This window comes from Canis lupus, chromosome 18 (assembly GCF_003254725.2).
Source record: "Canis lupus dingo isolate Sandy chromosome 18, ASM325472v2, whole genome shotgun sequence".
Lineage (NCBI taxonomy): Eukaryota > Metazoa > Chordata > Mammalia > Carnivora > Canidae > Canis > Canis lupus.
This window is the reverse complement of record NC_064260.1, coordinates 24,936,868-24,959,107: the sequence shown is the minus strand read 5'-3', so window position 1 is coordinate 24,959,107 and position 22,240 is coordinate 24,936,868. Positions and strand designations below refer to the sequence as shown.

Genomic DNA, 22,240 nt, shown 5'->3' with positions numbered 1-22,240 from the left:
GTTTCAGTATAAATGTCTAGGTGTTGAACTGTTTTTATTGATTTGGGGATGACTCCTCTATCTTCTGGATCAGAATGCTTGTTTCCCTCCCCTAACTAGGGAAGTTCTCAGCTATGATTGGTTCAAAGATGCTTTCTGGCCTTCTGTCCCTCTTGGTGTTTTCTGGAACCCTAATTATACATAGAATCTTCCTTCTGGTACTGTCATTTATTTTCCTTAACTTTTCCTTATGGTCTTTTAATTATTTTTCTATTTTTTTCCTCAGCTGTCCTTTTCTTCCTTGCCATAAAATTGTCTTTTATATTGCTCACTCCTTCTTCCACCTCATTAACCCTTGTCATCAGGACCTCCAGTGTGGATTGCATCTCATTTACTTGATTTTTTAATTTTGGCCTGATTAGATCTAAATTCTGCAGTCATGAAGTCTCTTGAATCCTTTATGATTTCTCCATAGCCACCAGTAGCTTTATAGTTGTGCTTCCGAATTGGATTTCTGATATCAAATTGTAATCCAAATTTGTAACTCTGGCAGAGAGTACTCTTTCTCATTCTGTCTTTTGTGGTGAGTACTTCTAGTCATTTTGCTCAGTGCAGAGTGGCTGTATGAGTGTGCTGAGTCAAGAATATCAACCAAGACCTAAGTAAACTTCAACCTAGATGATTCTGATGAGGTCAGAGACTGGAAATTGAAAACAAAGATCAGAATGAAATAAAACAAAAGGACCACTAAAGTGAAAAAACAAATTTTAAAACAAAGTGGTAAAAAATAAAAGATCAAGAATCTTAAAGAAGAAAAAAAAATAAAAGAGAAAAAAGAAGAGAAAAAAGCAAAGAGAAAAAAAGAAAAATATAAAAGGAGAAAAAAGGGGGTTACTAGGAGATGGTGGTGGTGACGAAATTGTAGTGCAGGGAGAATGTCGTCTATCTGAGGGATCCTAGGGGGTGATCCTCTTGGTTCTGAGTGTATTAAGTTCTGTATGTTAGAAGATGCTCAGTCCCAAATTTATATAAAGCAGAAATACCTGTAGAGAGCCCCAGCATTGACCACCAAAACATAAATGAGATAAAAGAGGGGGGCAGTTGAGAAGGAAGAGAGAATATAATCTCACAGAATGAACCAGAATGGTATTCCACTTGGTTTGGGTGCGTGCTGGTTATGTTTAGAAGGTGGTAACTCCTGCCATTGTAGAAGAAAATGAGGCAGAGAAAACAAAAAACACAAAACAAAAAGAACATATCTTGTATTTCTCCCAAAATTAAGTTGATTATGTTGAAGGGACTCCAGAAGTGGAAAATATATCTAGGACCTGTAATTGTAGAAATACGAAGTCAAAAAGGAAGAAACCTCTAGTTCCATATACTGTAAATCCCTCAACTTTCCCTGGAGTTTTCCAGCGCTGCTTGGTCCAGAACTTGCTCTTCCTCTGTCCTTCCAGCTGGTCTCTGGGGGCGGGCCTGCTCTGCTGATTCTCAGGTATGTGTACCTGGGGGGGATGCCCCACCCCCTGCCAGGTGCTGGGCTCAGTGGGAGCTGCGTACCCGTGAGGACCCGGTCCCTGCCCCACCGCCAGGCACAAGGGGACACCAGGAGGAATACCAACACGGTCGGAGGCCAGCTCCCCTGGGGAACCGCCCGCAGCTCCCAGTCCGCCCTGGCCCAGGTGCTCCCGGGGAGGGGTGCTGACCCGCACACTCCAGGGCGCCAAGCGACAGGGGAGGCTTGCTGCCCTGGGTCCTCCCCACTCTCAGCTGTGCGGGGGGGGGGGGGGTGTGCAGGATTCCCTCGGTTCTGGGGCCCGTGGGCTGGAATCGCGGTCCCGCCGTGGCTCCCAAGGCCGCGGGGTGCAGACGCCTCCGGCCGGAGCTGCCCACCTGACCACCCGGCCTCTCCCCGACTCCCCACCGGCACGCCCAGGCCTCCCAGAGATCAGCCCGCAGTGTGTGCTGAGCTTTCCCCTGGGTGCACTTCCTCTCTTACTGACCTCGGGAATCTGGAGGCTTCCCCGCCCCTCCCACGGTCCTGCCCCATTTCCCTAAGTGCTTTTCCCTCCAGGAGGAATCTGGTGCTGATTTTTTAAATTTCCCGCTTCTCCTGGGCTGGACTTTCCTGCCGCCCGTACCCCGTTAGCCTGGCTCTTCCCGGGGCCCCTCCCTCACTTGATTCTTTTTTATTTTACTTTTGTCTGCAAAAACCCTTCTCTCTGTAGCTTCTGACCATTCTCTCTTAAATCTCAGATTGAATTTGTAGGTGTTCAGGATGATTTGAAAGTTATCCAGGTAAGTTGGTGGAGCCAAGTGAGGTGGGGACCCTACTCCTCCACCATCTTGCCTCTATTTTATTTTATTTTTGTATATATGTTTTTCTTTCCTTTCTGGGGATCTTGTTTCTTTTAATAAGCAGAACAAAACACACTCAAGATCTACTTATTTGTTTCATTCTGTTTTGTTTCTTCTTTGAAGTTTTCTTTAAAAAAAGATTTTATTTATTTATTCATGAGAGACACACACAGAGAGAGGCAGAGACACAGGCAGAGGGAGAAGCAGGCTCCATGCAGGGAGCCTGATGTGGGACTCGAACCCAGGACTCCAAGATCACACCCTGGGCAGAAGGGGAGTGCTCAACTGCTGAGCCACCCAGGCGTCCTGAATTTTTCTTATTTTATTTTGTTTTTGATTTTTTCTATTTTTTTCTATTCTAGTTGTTATTACTGTTGTTTCTTTTTCTTTCTTGTATTCTTTTCTGGACAAAATGACAAGACAGAGAAATTTACCCCAAAAGAAAGAACAGATTGTACTCACTGCCAGCGATTTAACCAATATGGGCATAAGATGTCTGAACTAGAATTTTAAAAAATGCTTGTAGGGGCGCCTGGGTGGCTCAATCAATTAAGCATCTGCTTTTAGCCCAGGTAATGATCTCCAGGTCCTGGGACTGTACCCTGCATTGAGCACCCTGATGAGCAGGGAGTCTGCTTCTTCCTCTACCTATGCCACTCCCCCAATCCCCCTGGTGCTCTCTCTCTTTCAAGTAAGTAAATAAAGTCTTTGATGGTGAATCAAGATGGCAGAAGAGTGGGAGACCTTATTTCTTCTGATCCCTTGAACGTAACTATCAAATCATTCTGAACACCTATGAATTCAATCTGATATGTAAGAAAAGAATTGATGGAATTCTACGAATTGAAGAGACTACTTTTTCCAAGGTAGGAGTTTCAGAGAAGTGAATTCAAGGGGATATATAGGAATATATAGAGTGGAGGGTGGGAGCTTTCCAGAAACAAGCTACCAGAAAGAGAAGTAGCCACAGAGCAGAAAATCAACTTTTACATGTTTTTTTTTTTTTTTTCCAGTAAGAGAGATCCCTGCCTGAAAGATGCTCAGGTGGCAAAGTGGGCCAGAATGTTAGGTGGGAAATGTGGTTTCAGGATCCCTGCAGTCACAGAAGAAAAAAAAATGGGAATGCCTGATGCAGCAGAGTTACCAAGCATTGGACTGGGAAACTAGTATCAGTCAGTGAGATCAGAGCAAGTTTCTGGGGTTGGTTAGCAATAAACAGAAAACCCCTCACGCGATTGGGCAACTGCTCTCCATGTAGGGGCTCTGTAAAGGGCAGAAACATAGTGACCATCCACCTTATCCCAGGAGGGACAGCACAGGTGCATGTTGGAATATCCAACCACTCTCCATGCAGGGGCCCTACAAAGTGCAGAAACTTAGTGGCCCTCCACTTTCCCCCAGTGGGATAGGTTGCAGGACCACACCACAGAAATCTCCAGAGTTTGGCACACACACAAGTGAAAACTACTTATCCCTGAGAGTTTACTGAACTACCAGCTGTGATCTTTCAGCTCCAGGGCAAGAGATCCAAAGCGGCCATTTTAATTTTCATCTCCCGAAAAGGCCCAGAAAGCCTTCAGGGAACAAAAGCCACAAAGAGGAACCAGAAGCAGCTTACACTGAGCCTGGCCCTCTGGCAAGGAAAGTACAACACAGCCCAGGCAAACACCCCAGAAAATCAGTGCAACAGGCTCCTCCCTGAAAAGACAAGCAGGATCCTCAGTGGAATACCAAGTTTATAGATCATTCAGAAATGCTGGGACATCTGCACTACAATATTTATAGCAGCAATGCCCACAATAGCCAAACTGTGGGAGGAGCCTAGATGTCCTTCAACAGATGAATAGATAGAGAAGATGTGATTTCTGTATACAATGGGATATTACGCAGCCATCAGAAAGGATGAATACCCTTTGATGTGGATGGAACTAGAGGATATTATGCTGAGTGAAATAAGTCAATCAGAGAAGGACAATCATCATATGGTTTCACTCAAATGGGGAATATAAGAAAGAGTGAAAGGGATTATAAGGGAAAGGAGGGAAAATGAGTAGGAAAAATTAGAGGCAAACCATGAGAGACTCAGAACTCTGGGAAACAAAGGGTTATGGAAGGGGAAGTGGGTGGGGGGATGGGATGACTGGGTGACGGGCACTGAGGAGGGCACTTGATGGGATAAGCACTGGGTGTTATACTATATGTTGGCAAATACAACTTCAATAATGTATGTATTTATTAAAATATATATTATTTATAATATAAATATATTTATTTATTGTAAATATATATTTATTAAAAAATATATATATTAAAAGAAGAAAAGAAAAAGAAAGAAAGAAAGAAAGAAAGAAAGAAAGAAAGAAAGAAAGAAAAAAGTTCCTGCACTAGGGGAAAATAGTATATAGAATTAGTCTTTTTTACATGCGTCTTTAGTCTTTCAGTTTAAATTTCCTGTTTCTTTTTCTTTTTTTTTCTTTTCAAATAGTTTCTTTTTTATCAACTCTTTTTTTTTTTATTTTTATTTATTTATTCATGATCGACAGAGAGGGAGGGAGAGAGAGAGAGAGGCAGAGACACAGGCAGAGGGAGAAGCAGGCTCCATGCACCGGAGCCCGACGTGGGATTCGATCCCGGGTCTCCAGGATCGCGCCCTGGGCCAAAGGCAGGCGCTAAACCGCTGCACCACCCAGGGATCCCCCTCAACTCTTTGTTTTTAAGTCTTTTTAACTTTCATTTCTACATTTACATTTTATATAGATATATCCTTTTTGGCTTTCTTTCTGTATTGAATTTTATTTTTGTATATATATATACATATATATTTAAAGTAGAACAAATCAAATAAACTAGGTGCTGATTATTTGAAAGAATTAATAAGATCAATAAATCCCTGGCCAAACTTATCAAAAGGAAAAAGGAGAGAATCTAAATAAATAAGATCATTAGTAAAAGAGGAGAGATAACAAACAACACAAAAGAAATACAAACAATTCTAAGAGAATACTATGAGTAACTATATGCCAACAAATTAGGCAATCTGGAACAAATGGATGCATTCCTAGAAACATTTATACTACCAAAACTGAAACAGGAAGAAATAAAAAACCTGAACAGACCCATAACAGCAAAGAAATTGGATCAGTAATCAAAAATCTCCCAACAGGGATCCCTGGGTGGCGCGGCGGTTTAGCGCCTGCCTTTGGCCCAGGGCACGATCCTGGAGACCCGGGATCGAGTCCCACGTAGGGCTCCCTCCATGGAGCCTGCTTCTCCCTCCACCTGTGTCTCTGCCTCTCTCTCTCTCTGTGTGACTATCATAAATAAATAAAAATAAAAATAAATCTCCCAACAAACAATATTCAGGGCCAGATTCACAGTGAAATTCTAATAAACATTTAAAGAATTATTAAAAAAAAAAGAATTATTTATTCTTTCAATTATTCTGGAACTGTTTCAAAAAATAGAAATGAAGGGAAAACTTCCAAAGTCATTTATGAGGCCAGTGTTAACTTGTTCCCAAACCTAGACAAAGACCTATAAAAAAGGAGAATTACAGACTAAAATCCCTGATGAACATGGATACAAAGATCTCACCAAGATATTAGCCAATAGGATCTAACAGTACTTTTAAAAGGATTATTCATCATAACCAAGAGGTATTTATCCCTGGGCTGCATGGGTGGTTCAACATCCACAAATCAATCAACATGATACACCACAATAATAAGAGAAAGGATTAGAACCATATGATCCTCTTAATAGATGCAGAGAACACATCTGACAAAATACAGCATCTTTTCTTGATAAAAACCCTCCAAAATGTAAGGATAAAGGGAATGTAACTCAACATTATAAAAGCCATATATGAAAGTCCCACAGCAAATATCATCCTCAACAGGGAAAAACTAAGAACTTTTCCCCTAAGGTCAGGAATACAACAGGGATGTCCACTTTCATCACTGTTGTTCAACATAATACTGGAAGCGTTAGCCCCAGTAATCAGACAACAAAAATAAATAAAAAGCATCCAAATCAGCAAAGAGGAAGTCAAATTTTCACTCTTCACAGATGACATGATTCTATGTAGAAAACCCAAAATATTCCACCAAAAAGTTGCTAGAACTAATACAGGAATTGAGCAAAGTCACAGGATATAAAATCAATGCACAGAATTCAGTTGCATTTCTATACACTAACAATGAGGCAGAAGCAATAGAAATCAGGGAATTGATGCCATTTACAATTTCACCAAAAACCTTAAAATACCTAGGAATAAACCTAACCATTGAGGCAAAGTATCTCTACTTTAACAACTATAGAACAATTATGAAAGAAATTGAGGAATACATAAAGAAATGGAAAAACATTCCATGCTCATGGATTGTAAGAACAAATATTATTAAAATATCTATGCTACCCAAAGAAATCTATACATTCAATGCAATCCCTATCAAAATACCACCAGCATTTTTCATAGAGCTGGAACAAAAATCCTAAAATTTGTACGGAACCAGAAAAGACCCTGAATAGCCAAAGGAATAATGAAAAAGAATATCAAAGCTGTAGGCATCACAATCTCCCCCTTCAAACTTTTACAAAGCTGTGGTCATCAAGACAGTATGGTAGTGGTGCAAAAACAGACACATAGATCAATGGAACAGAATAGATAACCCTGAAATTAACTTAGCATATATGGTCAACTAATTTTTGAAAAAACAGGAAAACCATCCAATAAGAAATAGTCTCTTCAACAAATGATATTGGGAAAATTGGACAGCAACATGCAGAAGAACGAAAGTGGACCACTTTCTTACACCATACACAAAAATAAATTCAAATGAAAGACCTAAATGTGACACAGGAATCCATCATAATCCTAGAGAACACAGGAAGCAACTTCTTTGACCTAGGCTGCAGCAACTTCTTGCTGGGCATCTCTAAAGGTAATAGAAATAAAAGAAAAATTGAACTATCAGGAATTCATCAGGGTAAAAAGCTGTTGTACAGCAAAGAAAACAGTTAATTAATACTAACCTATAGAATGGGTGAAGATATTTGCAAATGTCTTATCAGATAATGGGCTAGTATCCAAAATCTATGAAAAAAACTTATCAAACTCAACAACCAAAAAAAAAAAAAAATCCAGTCAAGAAATGGGCAGAAGACACGAACGGACTTTTCTCCAAAAAAGACACATGAAATAGACTAGGACTAAAGAAGTCCTTAACTTACAAGGGAAAACCCATTAGACTGGCTGAAGACTTCTGTATAGAAAGTTAGAAAACCAAAAGGAACTTGCATGACATATCCAAAGGACTGGATGGGAAAATATGCAGCCAAGAATATTCTATATACAAGGCTGTCATTAAGAACAGAATGAGGGATGAAGAGTTTCCCAGACAGATAAAAACTAAAGGAATTCATGACTCCTAAAACAGCCCTACAAGAAATATTAAAGGAGATTCTTTGATTAGAAAGCCAAATGTGATAAAGACAAGTATGGATCAGAGAAAATATTCAGAAACAATGACAGAGCAAGTAATGCTATGGAACTGAATGCATATCTATCAATAATTACTTTGAATTTAAATGTACTAAATGCTCCAATCAGAAGACATAGGCTATCAGAATTAATTTTTTAAAATATTTTATTTATTCATGAAAGAGAGAGAGAGAGAGAGGCAGAGAGACACAGGCAGAGGGAGAAGCAGGCTCCATGCAGGGAGCCCAACGCAGAACTCGATCCCGGGCCTCCAGGATCACACCCTGGACTAAAGGCGGCGCCAAACTGCTGAGCCACCCAGGCTGCCCCAGAATTAATTTTTTAAGAAGACCCATCTGTATGCTTCTGGCAAGAGTCTCATTTTATACGTAAAGACACTGGCAGATTGAATGTGAGAGGATGCAGAAACATTTATCATATGAATGGCTATCAGAAGAAAGCAGAGTAGCAAGATTTTAGTAGAAAACAGGACTTCAAAACAAAGTCTGTACCAAAATACAAGATAGAGCACTAAATCATAATAAAATGGGAAAGTCTAACAAGAAGGTATAACAATTGTGTGTATTTATGCACCCAACATGAGCACCCAAATATATATAAAAAGTTAACAACAAACATAAAGGGACCCATTGATAATAATACAATAATAGTTGGGGACTTTAAAAACTCACTTTGATGGACAGATCATCTAAATAGAAAATCAACAAGAAAACAATGACTTTGAATTACACACTAGACCAGATGGACTTCACAGATATATTCATATTCCATTCTAAAACAGCAGCATACACTTTCTTTTTAATGCACATGGGAAATTCTCAAAAATAGATAACATACTAGTCACACAGAACATGAGAGACTCCTAACTCTGGGAAAAGAACAAGGGGTGGTGGAAAGGGAGGTGGGCAGGGGGTGAGGGTGACTGGGTGATGGACACTGAGCGGGGCACTTGATGGGATGAGCACTGGGTGTTATGCTATATGTTGGCAAATTGAACTCCAATAAAAAACAAAACAAACAAACAAAAAAAACATACTAGTCACAAATCAGGCCTCAACAAGGACAAAAAGATGGAGATCATTCCATATACATTTTCAGACCACAATGCTATGAAACTTGAAGAAAACCACAAGAAAAAGTCAAAAAAAGACTGAAAAGAACAGACTACATGGAAATTAAAGCTACTGAAAAATGAATAGGCAAACCAGGAAATAACAGAAGAAAAAAATACATAGAAAGAAATGAAAATGAAAACGCAATGGCCCATAGCCTCGGGATGATACAAAAGTGTTCCTAAGAGGGAAGTAAAGAGTAATACAGGTCTTCCTCTAGAAGCAAGAAAATCTCAAATAAACAACTTAACCTTATACCTAAAGGAGCTCAAAAAAGAACAACAAACAAGCCTATAGCCAGCAGAAGAAGGGAAAGAATAAAGATTAGGCAGAAATAAGTGATATAAAAAATAATTATAATAATAATAAAACCAATCAATGAAATCATTGGAGCTGGTTCTTTGAAAAAAAATAATAAAATTGATAAACCCCTAACCAGACTTACCAAAAAAGACAAGACAAAGGACACAAATCAATACTATCACAAATGAGAGCATAGAGATAACAACCAACACTACAGAAACACAATTATGAAAGAATATTATGAAAAACTATATCCCAACAAATTGGATAACCTGAAATGGTTAAGTTCCTAGAATATAAATTAGCAAAACCAAAACAGGAAGGAATTGAAAATTTGAACAGACCAAATAACCAGCAAAGATATTAAATCAGTAATAAAATATCTCCCAATAAACAAAAGTCCAGGGTCACATGGCTTCACAAGTGAATTCTACCAAACTTTTAAGGAAGAATTAATAGCTGTTCTTATCAAACTATTCCAAAAATTAGAAATGCTATGAAAACTTCCAAATTCATTCTCTGAGGTTAATATTAGCCTGGTACCAAGAACAGATAAAGACTCCACTAAAAAAGAGAACTATGGGTCAATATCCCTTATAAATACAGATGCAAAAATTCTCAGTAAATTACTACCAAGTGAAATCCAACAGTGCATTAAAAGAATCATTCAACACAATCCAGTGCGATTTATTCATGGTTGTAAGGGTGGTTCAATATTCACAAATCAATCAATGTGACACATCACATAAATAGGAGAAAGCATTAGAACCATATCAAAGAAAAATAGAACCATATCAGCCTTTCTTTTTTTTTCATTAACCTTTCAATAGATGCAGAAAAAGCATCTCACAAAATTTAACATCCACTCATGATAAAAGGTTCAACAAAGTAGGCTTAGGAAGAACATACTTCAACATAATAAAGGCCATCTATGAAAAAGCCACAGCTAATATCACCCTCAAAGGGATAAGAAAAGTTAAGAGCTTTTCCCCTATTATCAGGAAGAAGACAGGGATATCCACTCTCAGAACTGTTGCTTAATATAGGATTAGAAGTCCTAACCACGGCAATCAGACAACAAGGAATAAAAGGCATCCAAACCAGCATGAAGGAAGTCAAACTTTCACTATTTGCAGATGATATGATACTCTGTGTAGAAAAAATGAAGGACCACCAAAAATTGTTATAACTGACATACAATATCAGTAGTCACAGGATACAAAATCAACAAGCAGAAACCTGTTACATTTCTATTCACCAATAATGAAGCAGCAGAAAGAAATCAAATAGTCAATCTCATTTATAATTGCACTGAAAACAATAAGATACCAAGGAATGAACCTCAAGAAAGAAGTGAAAGACCTGTACTTTGAAAACTATAAAACCCTGATGAAGAAGACTGAAAATGACACAAAGAAATGGAAAGACATCCCATGATCATGCATTGGAAGAACTAATATAGTTAAAATATCTATTGTGCCCAAAACAATCTACACATTTATTGCAATCCCTATCAAAATGCCAACAGCATTTGTCACAGAACTAGACTAACCTATCTTAAAATCTGTATGGAACCACAAAATAAGCAAAGCAACCTTGAAAAAGAAAACCATACCTGGAGGCATCACAATTCTGGACTTCAAGTTATGTAACAAACAGTAGCCATCAAAACAGTATGATACTAGCACAAAAATAGACACATAGATCAATGGAACAAAATAGAAACCCCAGAAATTAACAAACAACTTTATGGTGAATTAATCTTCAATAAAGCAGGAAAGAATATCCAATGGAAAAAAAGACATTCTCTTTAACAAATGGTGTTGGGAATACAGGATAGGCACATGCAAAAGAATGAAATTGGACCACTTCCTTACACCATATACAAAAATAAATTCAAAATGAATGAAAGACCTAAATATGGGTCAGGAATCCATTAAGATCCTAAAGGATAATATAGACAGTAACCTTTTTAACATCAGCTCTAGCAAAGTTAGATATAAGGCACAGGAAACGAAAGTAAACATAAACTATTGGGACTTCATCAAAATGAAAGGCTTCTGCACAGCAATGGAAATAATCAACAAAATGAAAAGGCAACCTATGGAACAACAGAAGATATTTGCAAGTGGAATATCTGATGAAGGGATAGTATCCAAAATATATAAAGAACCTATAAAACTCAACACCTGAAATGCAAACAATCCAGTTAAAATTGAGCAGAAGACATTAACAGACATTTTTTCCAAAGAAGATATCCAGATGACCACAGGAACATGCAAAAATGTTCAACATTACTCATCTTCAGGGAAATACAAATCAAAAGTGCAATGAGATATCACCTCACACCTGGCAGAAGGGCTTAAAATAACAACATAGGAAACAACAGGTTTTGGTGAGGATATGGAGAAAGGGCAGCCCTCTTACACTGTCAGTGGGAATGTAAACTGGTAAAGCCACTCTGATAAACAGTAATGGAGATTACTCAAAAAGTAAAAAAATAGAACTACTCTAAGATTCAGCAATGTACTATTAGGTATTTACACAAAGAATACCAAAATACTGATTTGAAGGGATATATGCACTGCAATGTTTACAACAATACTATCAATAATAGCCAAATTATGAAAAGAGCCCAAATGATGTCCATCGACTGATGAATGGATAAAGAAGAAATGGTATATATATTTTGTGTCATTTTCAATCTTCATCATATATATATATATATATATATATATATATATATATATATATAGTGGAATACTTCTCAGCCATTAAAAAGAATGAAATCTTAAAAAAAAAAAAAGAATGAAATCTTGCCTTTGCAATGACATGGATGGAGCTAAAGAGTATTATGCTAAGTGAAATAAGTCAGTTTAGAGAAAGACAATACCATATGGAACTTAAGAAACAAAACAAATGAACATAAGGGGAAAAAAGTGAAGGAAACCAGGAAACAGACCATTAACTATAGAGAACAAACTGATGGTTATGAGGAGAGTTGGATGGGAAGATGTGATAAATAAGTGATGGGGATTAAGGAGGGCACTTGTATTTGATGAGCACCAAGTATTGTACATAAATGTTGAATCATTAAATTCTACATGTGAAATTAATATTAAACTGTGTGTTAACTAACTAGAGTTTAAATAATAGCTTGAGAGAGAAAATATGTGATATATATATGAATATCATTTATATATAATGGGATATATATATATATAGCAGAATATATATTATTTATATATATTAGAATATTACTTGGCCATGAAAAAGAATGAAGTGTTGTCATTTGCAACAACAGGGATGGATCTAAAGAGTATAAAGCTAAGTGAAATAAGCCATTATGAGAAAAACATGTATGATAGGATTTCACTTATATTTGGAATTTAAGAAAAAAAACACACACAAAAAAGACAAGCAAAAAAAAAGACTCCTAAGTACAGAGAGAAAAGTGGTAGTTATCAGAAAAGGAGTAGGGAAACACATGAAATAAGGAAAAGGGACTAAGAGTACATTTATCATTATGAGAACTGAGAACCGAGTAATGTATCAAATCGTTGAATCATATTATATACCTGAAATTAATATAACACTATATTAATTATACTTTGATAAAAACTATTAAGTGAGTATAGTTAAGCCTTGAATTCCAATACAGGAGAGAAATTATATTTTTTTAAAATCTGGGCATCTTGGGTACCTGGGTGGCTCAGTGATTGAGCATCTGCCTTTGGCTCAGGTCATGATCCAAGGGTCCTGGGATGGAGTTTCACATGAAGCTTCCTGAAGGGAGCCTGCTGCTCTCTCTGTCTATGTCTCTGCCTCTCTGTGTCTCTCATTAATAAATAAATAAAATCTAAAAAAACCTAGATATTCACACATATTGATGGTTATAGTATAAATTGGCATAATATCTTTATAGAGTGATTTGGTCATTATGATAAAATTTTAAATTGTGTTTAATTTCTGACCCAACATTTCCATTTGTAGCAAAGTATTCAAACATATACATGAAGAAGCACATAGAAAGATATTCAATGCAGCATTATACAGAATTCAGAAGAAGAAAGGAGGAGGATGAGGAGATGGGGGGGGTGGAAACAGAAGTTACCTTACTGCTACCTAGAAGGGATCAGTTATTGAAGAAAAGTACATTCAGGGCAGCCCCGGTGGTGCAGTGGTTTAGCACGGCCTGCAGCCTGGGGTGTGTTCCTGGAGACCCGAGATCGAGTCCCACGTCAGCTCCCTGCATGGAGCCTGCTTCTCCCTCTGCCTGTCTCTCTGCCTCTCTCTCTCTTTCTGAATAAATAAATAAATAAATCTTTAAAAAAAAGTACATTCATAACAGCTCTGTACCTGGAAGTAGGGAGCTATTAAGAAGAATAAGGTTGGAGGAGGGGGAAGATAGTGGAAAAATAGGGGTCCTCAATTCACCTGGTCCCACAAACTTACCTAGATAACTTTCAAAACATCCTGAACACCTACAAATTCGACCTGAGATTAAAGAGAGAACAGCCGGAACGCTACAGAGAGAAAAGTTTTCACTTTCAACAAGGTAGGAAGGCGAAAAAATAAAAATAAAATGAAATAGGATAAAGTGGGGGAGGGAATAAAATAAACTGAAAAAAGATGGGGAGGCTAAAGCAGAGGAGTGAAAGCCTCCAGAGCAGGAAAGCCCAGCCTGGAAAAGTGGGAACTTAAAAATCCTCATGGGAATTTTCCCTGATGGAAAAGTGCTCAGCAGGGAAATCGGTCAGGACCTCAGGAGGGTCAGGGAAGTCTCCAGATTCCCCAGGGGTCACTATGAGAGGAGGAGCATGGGGGGAGCTCACTGCACACCTATGGCCCATCTTGGTAAAGGGCTGGAGTGCACAGCCCTCTGGGGCATCGGGGAGAAGTCAGTGGGTCAGGCAGGGGCTCCAGACAGAGGTGGCTGAGCCCCAATAGCCACGGGGGCCATGCCCTGGGAGCACGGGTCCAGCCCACAGGCCCCAGATCCCCGGGTGCCGAGCAGACACAGCCCAGGATCCTGCACTCTCCCTGGGACAGCAGAGGTGGGGAGGGCACAGGACAGTGAGGACTCTCCTGTTGTGGGCCCCCCGAGCTGGGCAAGTCAGCAGGCCCTGCCCCCAGAAGACCAACTGGAAGGACAGAGGAAGAGCAAGTTCTGGACCAAACAGCACTGGAAAGCTTCAGGACTGAGGAAAAATAATATATATAACTAGAGGGTCCTTATTTATATTTCTTTTATATTTCTTTTTAATAATGACTTGTTTTTAATCAGACTAAAAGTTTCCCATATTTATTCTCTTTTCTCACTTTAATATTTTAACAGCTCTTTAAGTTTTTTTCTTTTTGACTTTCATATTTCTACAATTACATGTATTAGATAGATTTTTCACTTCTAGATTCCCTTCAACATACTCAATTTAATTTTGGTAGATATACAAGATATGGGTTTTTATTTTGTGTTTTTCTTTTTTTTTTTCTTCTGCCTTGTTTTGTTTTACAATGGTGGAAGTTAATACCTTCTAAAACATGACCAGTATGCACCCAGAACCAAGTGGAACACTGTGCTCATTCATTCTGTGAGATTGTATTCTCTCTTCCTTCCCATTCTGCTCCCCTCTTTTATCTTGTTTATGTTTTGGTGGTCAATGTTGGGGCTTTCTATAAGTATTGGTGGTTTATATAAATTTGGGATTGAGCATCTTCTAACATACATAACAAAATACACTCTGAACCAAAAGGATCACCCTCTAGGACCTCTCAGATTGACTACATTCTCTCTCCACTACCACTACTTCACCATCACCATCTCGCCAGCCCCCGTTTCTTTTTTTTCTCTTTTCCCACTTTCCTTTACTTTTTCTTTTTCTTTTTTCTTTTTCTTTGTGGATTTTGGCCTTTTAGTTTTACTACTTTGTTTTAAAATTTATTTTCCACTTTAGTTGTCCTTTTGTTTTATTTTGTTCTGTTTCTCTTTTTTAGCTCCTGGCCTCTGACCTCTTCAGAATCATCTAGGGTGCATTTTACTTAGGTCGTGGTTCATATTTTTGACTCATCCCGCTCATACAGACACTCTGCACTGGACAAAATGACTAGAAGGAAGAATTCACCATAAAAGAAAGAACTGGAATAATGCCCTCTGCCACAGAGTTACAGAGTTACAGAATTTGGATTTCAATTCGATGTCAGAAAGTCAATTCAGAAGCACAATTATAAAGCAAAAAGGAATCTAGAGACTTCATTACTGCAGGATTGAGATCTAATCAGGCCGAAATTAAAAATATATTAAATGAGATGCAATCCAAACTGAATATCCTAACTACTAGAGTTAATGAGGTGGAAGAGAGAGTGAGTGACATATGAGACAAGTTGGTGGTGAGGAAGGAAGCTAGGAAAAAGAAAAAAACAATTAATAAACCATTAAAAGGCTTCAGGAAATAAATGATAGCCTGAAAAGGAAGAATCTACATATAACTGGGGTTCCAGAGGATGCTGAGAGGGAAAGAAGATCACAAAGTATATTTGAACAAATCATAGCTGAGAACTGGGCTAATCTGAGGAAGGAAACAGGCATTCAGATCCAAGAGATAGAGAGGACCTCTCCACCCAAAGTCAAGAATAACCATTCAACACCTCACATTTAATAGTGAAACTTGCAAATTCCAAAGATAAAGATAAAATCCTTAACGCAGAGAGACAAGAGATTCTTAACTTATATGGAGAGAAATATTAGATTAACAGCAGACCTCTCCACAGACACCTGGAAGCCATAAAGGGCTGGCAGGATATAGTCAGGGTCCTAAATGAGAGGAACATGCAGCCAAGAATACTCTATCCAGCAAGACTCTCTTTCAGAATAGAAGGAGACAGCTTCCAGGACAGGTGGACACTGAAAGAATATGTGATAAGCAAACCAGCTCTGCAAGAAATATTAAAGGAGGACCCTGTAAAAGAAAGAGGAAACCCAGAGAAACAATCCACAAAAACAGACTGAATAGGTATTATAATGACACTAAATTCATATCTTTCAATAGTTACTCTGAACGTGAATGGGCTAAATGATCCCATCAAAAGATGAAGGGTATCAGACTCGATAAAAAAGCAAGACTCATCTGTTGGCTGTCTACAAGAGATTCATTTTAGATCTAAGGACACCTCCAGACAGAAAAGGAAAGGGTGGAGAACCATTTACCATTCAAATGGTCCTCAAAAGAAAGCTGGGCTGGCAATCCTCATAGCAGATAAATTAAAGTTTATCCCAAAGACTGTAGTAAGAGATGAAGAGGGACACTATATCATACTTAAAGGGTCGATCTAACAAGAAGACCTAACAATCATGAATATTTATATCCCTGATTTGGAAGCTGCCAAGTATATCAAACAATTAATAACCAAAAGTAAAGACATACTTAGATAATAATACACTAATTGTAGGAGACTTCAACATGGCACTTTATGCAAAAGACAGATATTCTAAGCACAAAATCACCAAAGAAACAGGGCTTTAACTGATACACTGGACTAAATAGATTTCACAGATGTATGCAGAAAGTTCTCTATTTCCTTCCCAATGCAACTGAATACACATTCTTCTCAAGTTCACATGGAACTTTCTTGAGTACAGACCACATACTGGGTTACAAATCAGGTATCAACCAATACCAAAAGATTGGGCTTGTCCCCTACATATTTTAAGACCACACTGCTTTGAAACTAGAACTCAATCTCAAGAAGATATTTGGAAGAAACCAAAACACATGGAAGTTAAAGAGCATCCTGCTAAAAGATGAATTGGTCAACCAGAAAATTAGAGAAGAATTAAAAAGATCCATGGACACGAATAAAAATGAAGATACAACCATTCAAAATCTTTGGGGTACAGCATAAATGGTCTTAAGAGCGAAATACATTGCAATATGAGCCACTCTGTAAAAATTGGAAAAACACAAATACACAAGCTAACCTTGCATCTAAAGGAATTGGAGAAAGAACAGCAAGTAAGGCATTCACCAAGAGGACGAAGAGAGATAATAAAGATTTAAGCAGAACTCAGTGAAATAGAGACCAGAAGAACTGTAGAACAGATCAACAAAACCAGGAGTTGGTTCTTTGAAAGAATTAATAAGATAGATAAACCCCTAGCAAGCCTTATGAAAGGAAAGAGAAAGACTCAAATTAACAGAATCATGAATGAAAGAGGAGAGATCACAACCAATACTAAGGAAATACAAATGATTTTAAAAATGTATTAAGAGCAGCTAGTGCCAACAAATACAGAAATCTAGAAGAAATGGATGCATTTCTAGAAAACCACAAATTACTAACTGGAAAGGAAGAAATAGAAATATGAACCGGCCAGTAACCAGTGAGGAAATGAATTAGCCATCAAACACCTCCCAAGACATAAAAGTCTAGGGCCAGATGGCTTCCCATGGGAATTCTATCAAATGTTTAAAGAAGATATAATACCTATTCAAAAAAAGATGGTCCGAAGGATAGAAAGGGATGGAATACTTCTAAACTCATTATATGAGGACACCATAACCTTGATTTCAAACCAAACAAATACCACATAAAAAAGGAGAATTATAGACCAATGTCCTTGATGAACTCGGATGCAAAAATTCTCACCAAGATACTAGCCAATAGGATCAAACAGTACATTAAGAAGATTATTCTCCATGTCCAAGTGGGATTTAAACCCAGGATTCAAGGTTGGTTCAACACTCATAAAACAACAGGATAGATTATATCAACAAGAAAATTAAAAAAGACAAGAACTATATGATCCTCTCAATAGATGCAGAGAAAGCATTTGACAAAATACAGCATCCATTCCTGATCAAAACTCTTCAGAGTGTAGGGATAGAGGGACATTCCTCAACATCTTAAAAGCCATCAGCAAATATCCTTCCCAATGGGGAAACACTGGGAGCCTTTCCCCTAAGATCAGGAACACGACAGGGATGTCCACTCTCACCACTGCTATTCAACATAGTACTAGAAGTCCTCGCCTCAGCATTCAGACAACAAAAAGAAATAAAAGGCATTCAAATTGGCAAAGAAGAAAGTCTAACTCTCCCTCTTTGCAGATGATACGATACTGTACATATAAAACACAAAAGAAACAAACAATCCAATCATGAACTGTGCAACAGATATGAACAGAAATTTCACCAAAGAAGACATAGACATGGCCAACAAGCACATGAGAAAATGCTCTGCATCACTGGCCATCAGGGAAATACAAATCAAAACCACAATGAGATCCCACCTCACACCAGTGAGAATGGTGAAAATTAATAAGACAGGAAACAACAAATGTTGGAGAGGATGTGGATGTGGAACCCTCTTGCACTGTTGGTGAGGATGTGAACTAGTGCAGCCACTCTGATATACTCTGTGCAGGTTCCTCAAAAAGTTAAAAATAGAACTACCTTACAACCCTGCAATTGCACTACTAGGGATTTACCCCAAAGATACAGATGCAGTGAAACACCGGGACACCTGCACCCCAATGTTCACAGCAGCAATGTCCACAATAGCCAAACTGTGGAAGGAGCCTCGGTGTCCATTGAAAGACAGATGGATAAAGGAGGTGTGGTCTATGTATAAAATGGAATATTTCTCAATCATGAGAAAGGTGAATCACCACCATTTGCTTCGACGTGGATGGAACTGGAGGATATTATGATGAGTGAAGTAAGTCAATCATAGAAGGACAATCATTATATAACCATACGAGGAATATAAAAAATAGTGAAAGGGATTATGAGGGAAAGAAGGAGAATGAGTAGGAAAAATTAGAGAGGGGGACAAACTCTGAGAGTCTCCTAACTCTGGGAAATGAACAAAAGTTTGTGGGAGATGGGTGGGGGTTGGGTAACAGGGTGACAAGCACTGAAGAGGGCACTTGATGGGTGATCACTGGGTGTTTTACTATATGTTTGCAAATTAAACTTCATTAGAAACTAAAACAAAAAGCAAAGAATAAGGTTGATCTGTTTGGTGGTCTGAAAAGTTGTCCAAAAATTAGTTATTGCTGAGGAAAAAACAAACAAGCCTAGATTGAGAAAAGTTTTTCTCTTTCCTACTGTTTGAGCATGATATTTTTAATATTTAAATGTGAGAATAAACTAAGGTGCCAATTGCAAAAGCGTTAAATAAAATGGACTGTAAGATTACTTCCTAAAGTGTGTATCACAAGCATTTATGTATCAGATTTTATCAGTTTGACTATTGGCTTTTGGCATCCCTTCTAATTCTAAAATTTTATTATTTTAATATCATGTAAACAAAGGAGTGTTCACCATGATTTAATGCAAAAGGGTAGCCAAAAATAATATGGAATGGACATGTCAGTGGTTTCATTTCTGAATATGAACTTGACAGTAGTTTAAAAAGCAGTGAAGATGAAAGGTGGATCAGTTGTGATTTTAAAAGTGTGACTGATAGAAAAAGATTGTATAAGCCATTCCCACCAAAGGAGTATCAGTGAGAAGGAGAAAAGGAAAAACATTGTATTTTGGATATAAAGAAAGCTGCATGTTTTGAGGAAGAGAAAATACCAGGAAGGAGGCATTAGTTATTAAGACATAAATGAACACTATTTAACATAGATCAATACTCATGTATACCTTTGAAATTCTGCTCAAAAAGAATTCTAAAGCCAAGTTTTCATCTATTTTGACATACTACTCTCTGTTTTAGTGTAAATTTTTATGTGAATTATTATATGTTGTCCCTGGCACAGAGGCTCATCTTAAAATGAAACTTAGCAAAGAAATAAACAAGTAATCACCCAATCACTTCCTAAAATGATTTCATTTAAAAGTTATTATTGGGATCCCTGGGTGGTGCAGCGGTTTGGCGCTTGCCTTTGGCCCAGGGCGCAATCATGGAGACCTGGGATCAAATCCCATGTCACGCTCCCGGTGCATGGAGCCTGCTTCTCCCTCTGCCTATGTCTCTGCCTCTGTGTGTGTGTGTGTGTGTGTGTGTGTGTGTGTGTGTGTGTGTGTGACTATCATAAAAAAAAATAAAAATAAAAGTTATTATCATAACATAAATTTCTACAAGTACCCGCATCAAAATAATACTCTTCACCTAAGAGGAGGCTCTTGAGTTTTAATTTTTTATTCTTTGGTGTTCTCTTTTGCACTACTAAAACAGTCTGCAAACTCAAGAAATAAGCAACAGTTATTTAAACCATCATTGATATTTAACTCCAATCAATATAAAAGTTAATTCATGTGCAAACAACAAACATGAGTCTTTATCATCTATGCTTATATTATTTTACTGAGTCAATATTTTAAAAATACCCAATCTCATTAAAGTACAAAATGAAAAGTTCTATTTGAAAGATATACTCAACCATATCTTCATCATGGGGTATTTGTATGGGCATACACATTGGTTTTTCTGCCATACCAGGCTGAAAGCTGAAAATGAAAAAACAAAAGTCTTTTAAAAATTACTTTAGAATGCTAGATACATTTAATATATTTTTATATCAGTAAGGGAGTCTAATAGGACATTCAGATTTTGAATTTCAGTCCACACAATTGATCTGTTTTAAATTGTGGCTGTTTTGCTAGACAGGATCCTATCTAATAAATAAAATGTAATATTTAACTTACACTCTATATGATACATTTAATCATAAACATGCAAAATCATCCAAAGAAATGTAAACTCTCTTTTGAAATCAAGACAACAGGGAGCATTCTTATTTAAAGTACTATCTGGGTGCAAAATAGCTAATTTTGCTTTAAAATGTGCTTAAAAGAACCAGGAAAGCACATAATTACTTAACTTTCTACAGTAGCTTACCAGGGAAGACTAAGGTGCCACAGGATACTTATGCAAGAAGATTTGGGAAAGAAGAGCCGATAAAATCTAAACAAGTCCCTTAGTGAACTAAATTAATAATAATTGTCATTTATGAAGCTCTTATGCACCTAGCATTGTGCTGGTGCTTATGTGCTTCAGCTCCTTTAATCCTCATAGTAGGTAGATATATACATATTTTGTTGCCATATGCCAAGTGAGAAAATTCAGAGTCAGAAAAATTAAGTAACTTACTTGCTCACAATTTCAACTATGCAGCAGACACAGGTCTGAACTGACTTCAAAGCTGGTGTTCTTTCTACTGTCCCAAGTTATGGACCAAATATTCATTATGTTTGCAACACTGTTTGCAACTCCCTGGAACAAGGGAGGAGAGGACTAAGGTGCATGTTGTGCTGATTTCTAAGCAGAACTGCCTGAGAAGGACATGCTACCCTACTTTTGAGTCAGCACAAAGATATAAGAATATGAGGAATGATTTAAAAGGAAATATTATATACAAATATAGAAAAAGAAAAGCAGAACCAAAGAATATCTCTGTACCATGGTTTCTTCACTAATAATCCTGAGGATTATTTCTCTTTTGTATATATATTAACCTCATTTTTTTCTTTTATACCTAATATTGTCCTCTAATGCAGATAGATAATGTTCTGTTTTATGGTATGATTTAGTCCAGTATATATGTAGGTTCTATCTGACTTAGCAGAACTTTAATGATAGGTATTGCAGTGATTTCCAGTCTTTAACTGCAATCAACAACACATATCTAAACCACTAAAAATAAGTGTTTCTTAACTTCTTCTGCCTAATCTTCCTCAGAATTTGAAATAAATTACTATAAATTCAAGTATCTCAAGTTTTAGTTAGGCAGATGAAAAAGTTCTGGAGATCTACTCTATAGCATGGTTATTGTAGTTAATAATACTGTATTGCATACTTGAAATTTGTTAAAAGAGTAGTTCTTAAGTATTCTTCACACACACAATGGTAACTGTGAGGTGATGTATATGTTAATTAGCTTTATAGGGATAATCATTTCACAATGTATATGTATCTCAAAATATCATATTGTACACCTCAAATATATAGTTTTTGTCAGTCACATCTTAATAAAGCT

General features: G+C 37.5%; 1 protein-coding gene across 3 annotated transcripts in view; it reads right to left on the bottom strand.

The window, feature by feature from the left end:
* SEPTIN14 (septin 14) overlaps nucleotides 1–22,240 on the bottom strand; it is a 93,456-nt gene that overhangs the window by 59,281 nt on the left and 11,935 nt on the right. The window contains exons 1-2 of one of the 3 annotated variants that reach the window (XM_025449456.3): nucleotides 21,355–21,496; nucleotides 20,645–20,711 (exon numbers count right to left, since the gene is read on the bottom strand). The exons of 1 other annotated variant lie outside the window; for it this stretch is intronic. In XM_025449456.3, the coding sequence (XP_025305241.3) occupies nucleotides 20,645–20,698 (54 nt within the window). In that variant the 5' untranslated portion in view covers nucleotides 20,699–20,711; nucleotides 21,355–21,496. Of the gene's footprint in view, nucleotides 1–20,644; nucleotides 20,712–21,354; nucleotides 21,497–22,240 lie in introns of those variants that run through there. One more of the 3 variants, XM_049096591.1, reaches the window with a different exon arrangement.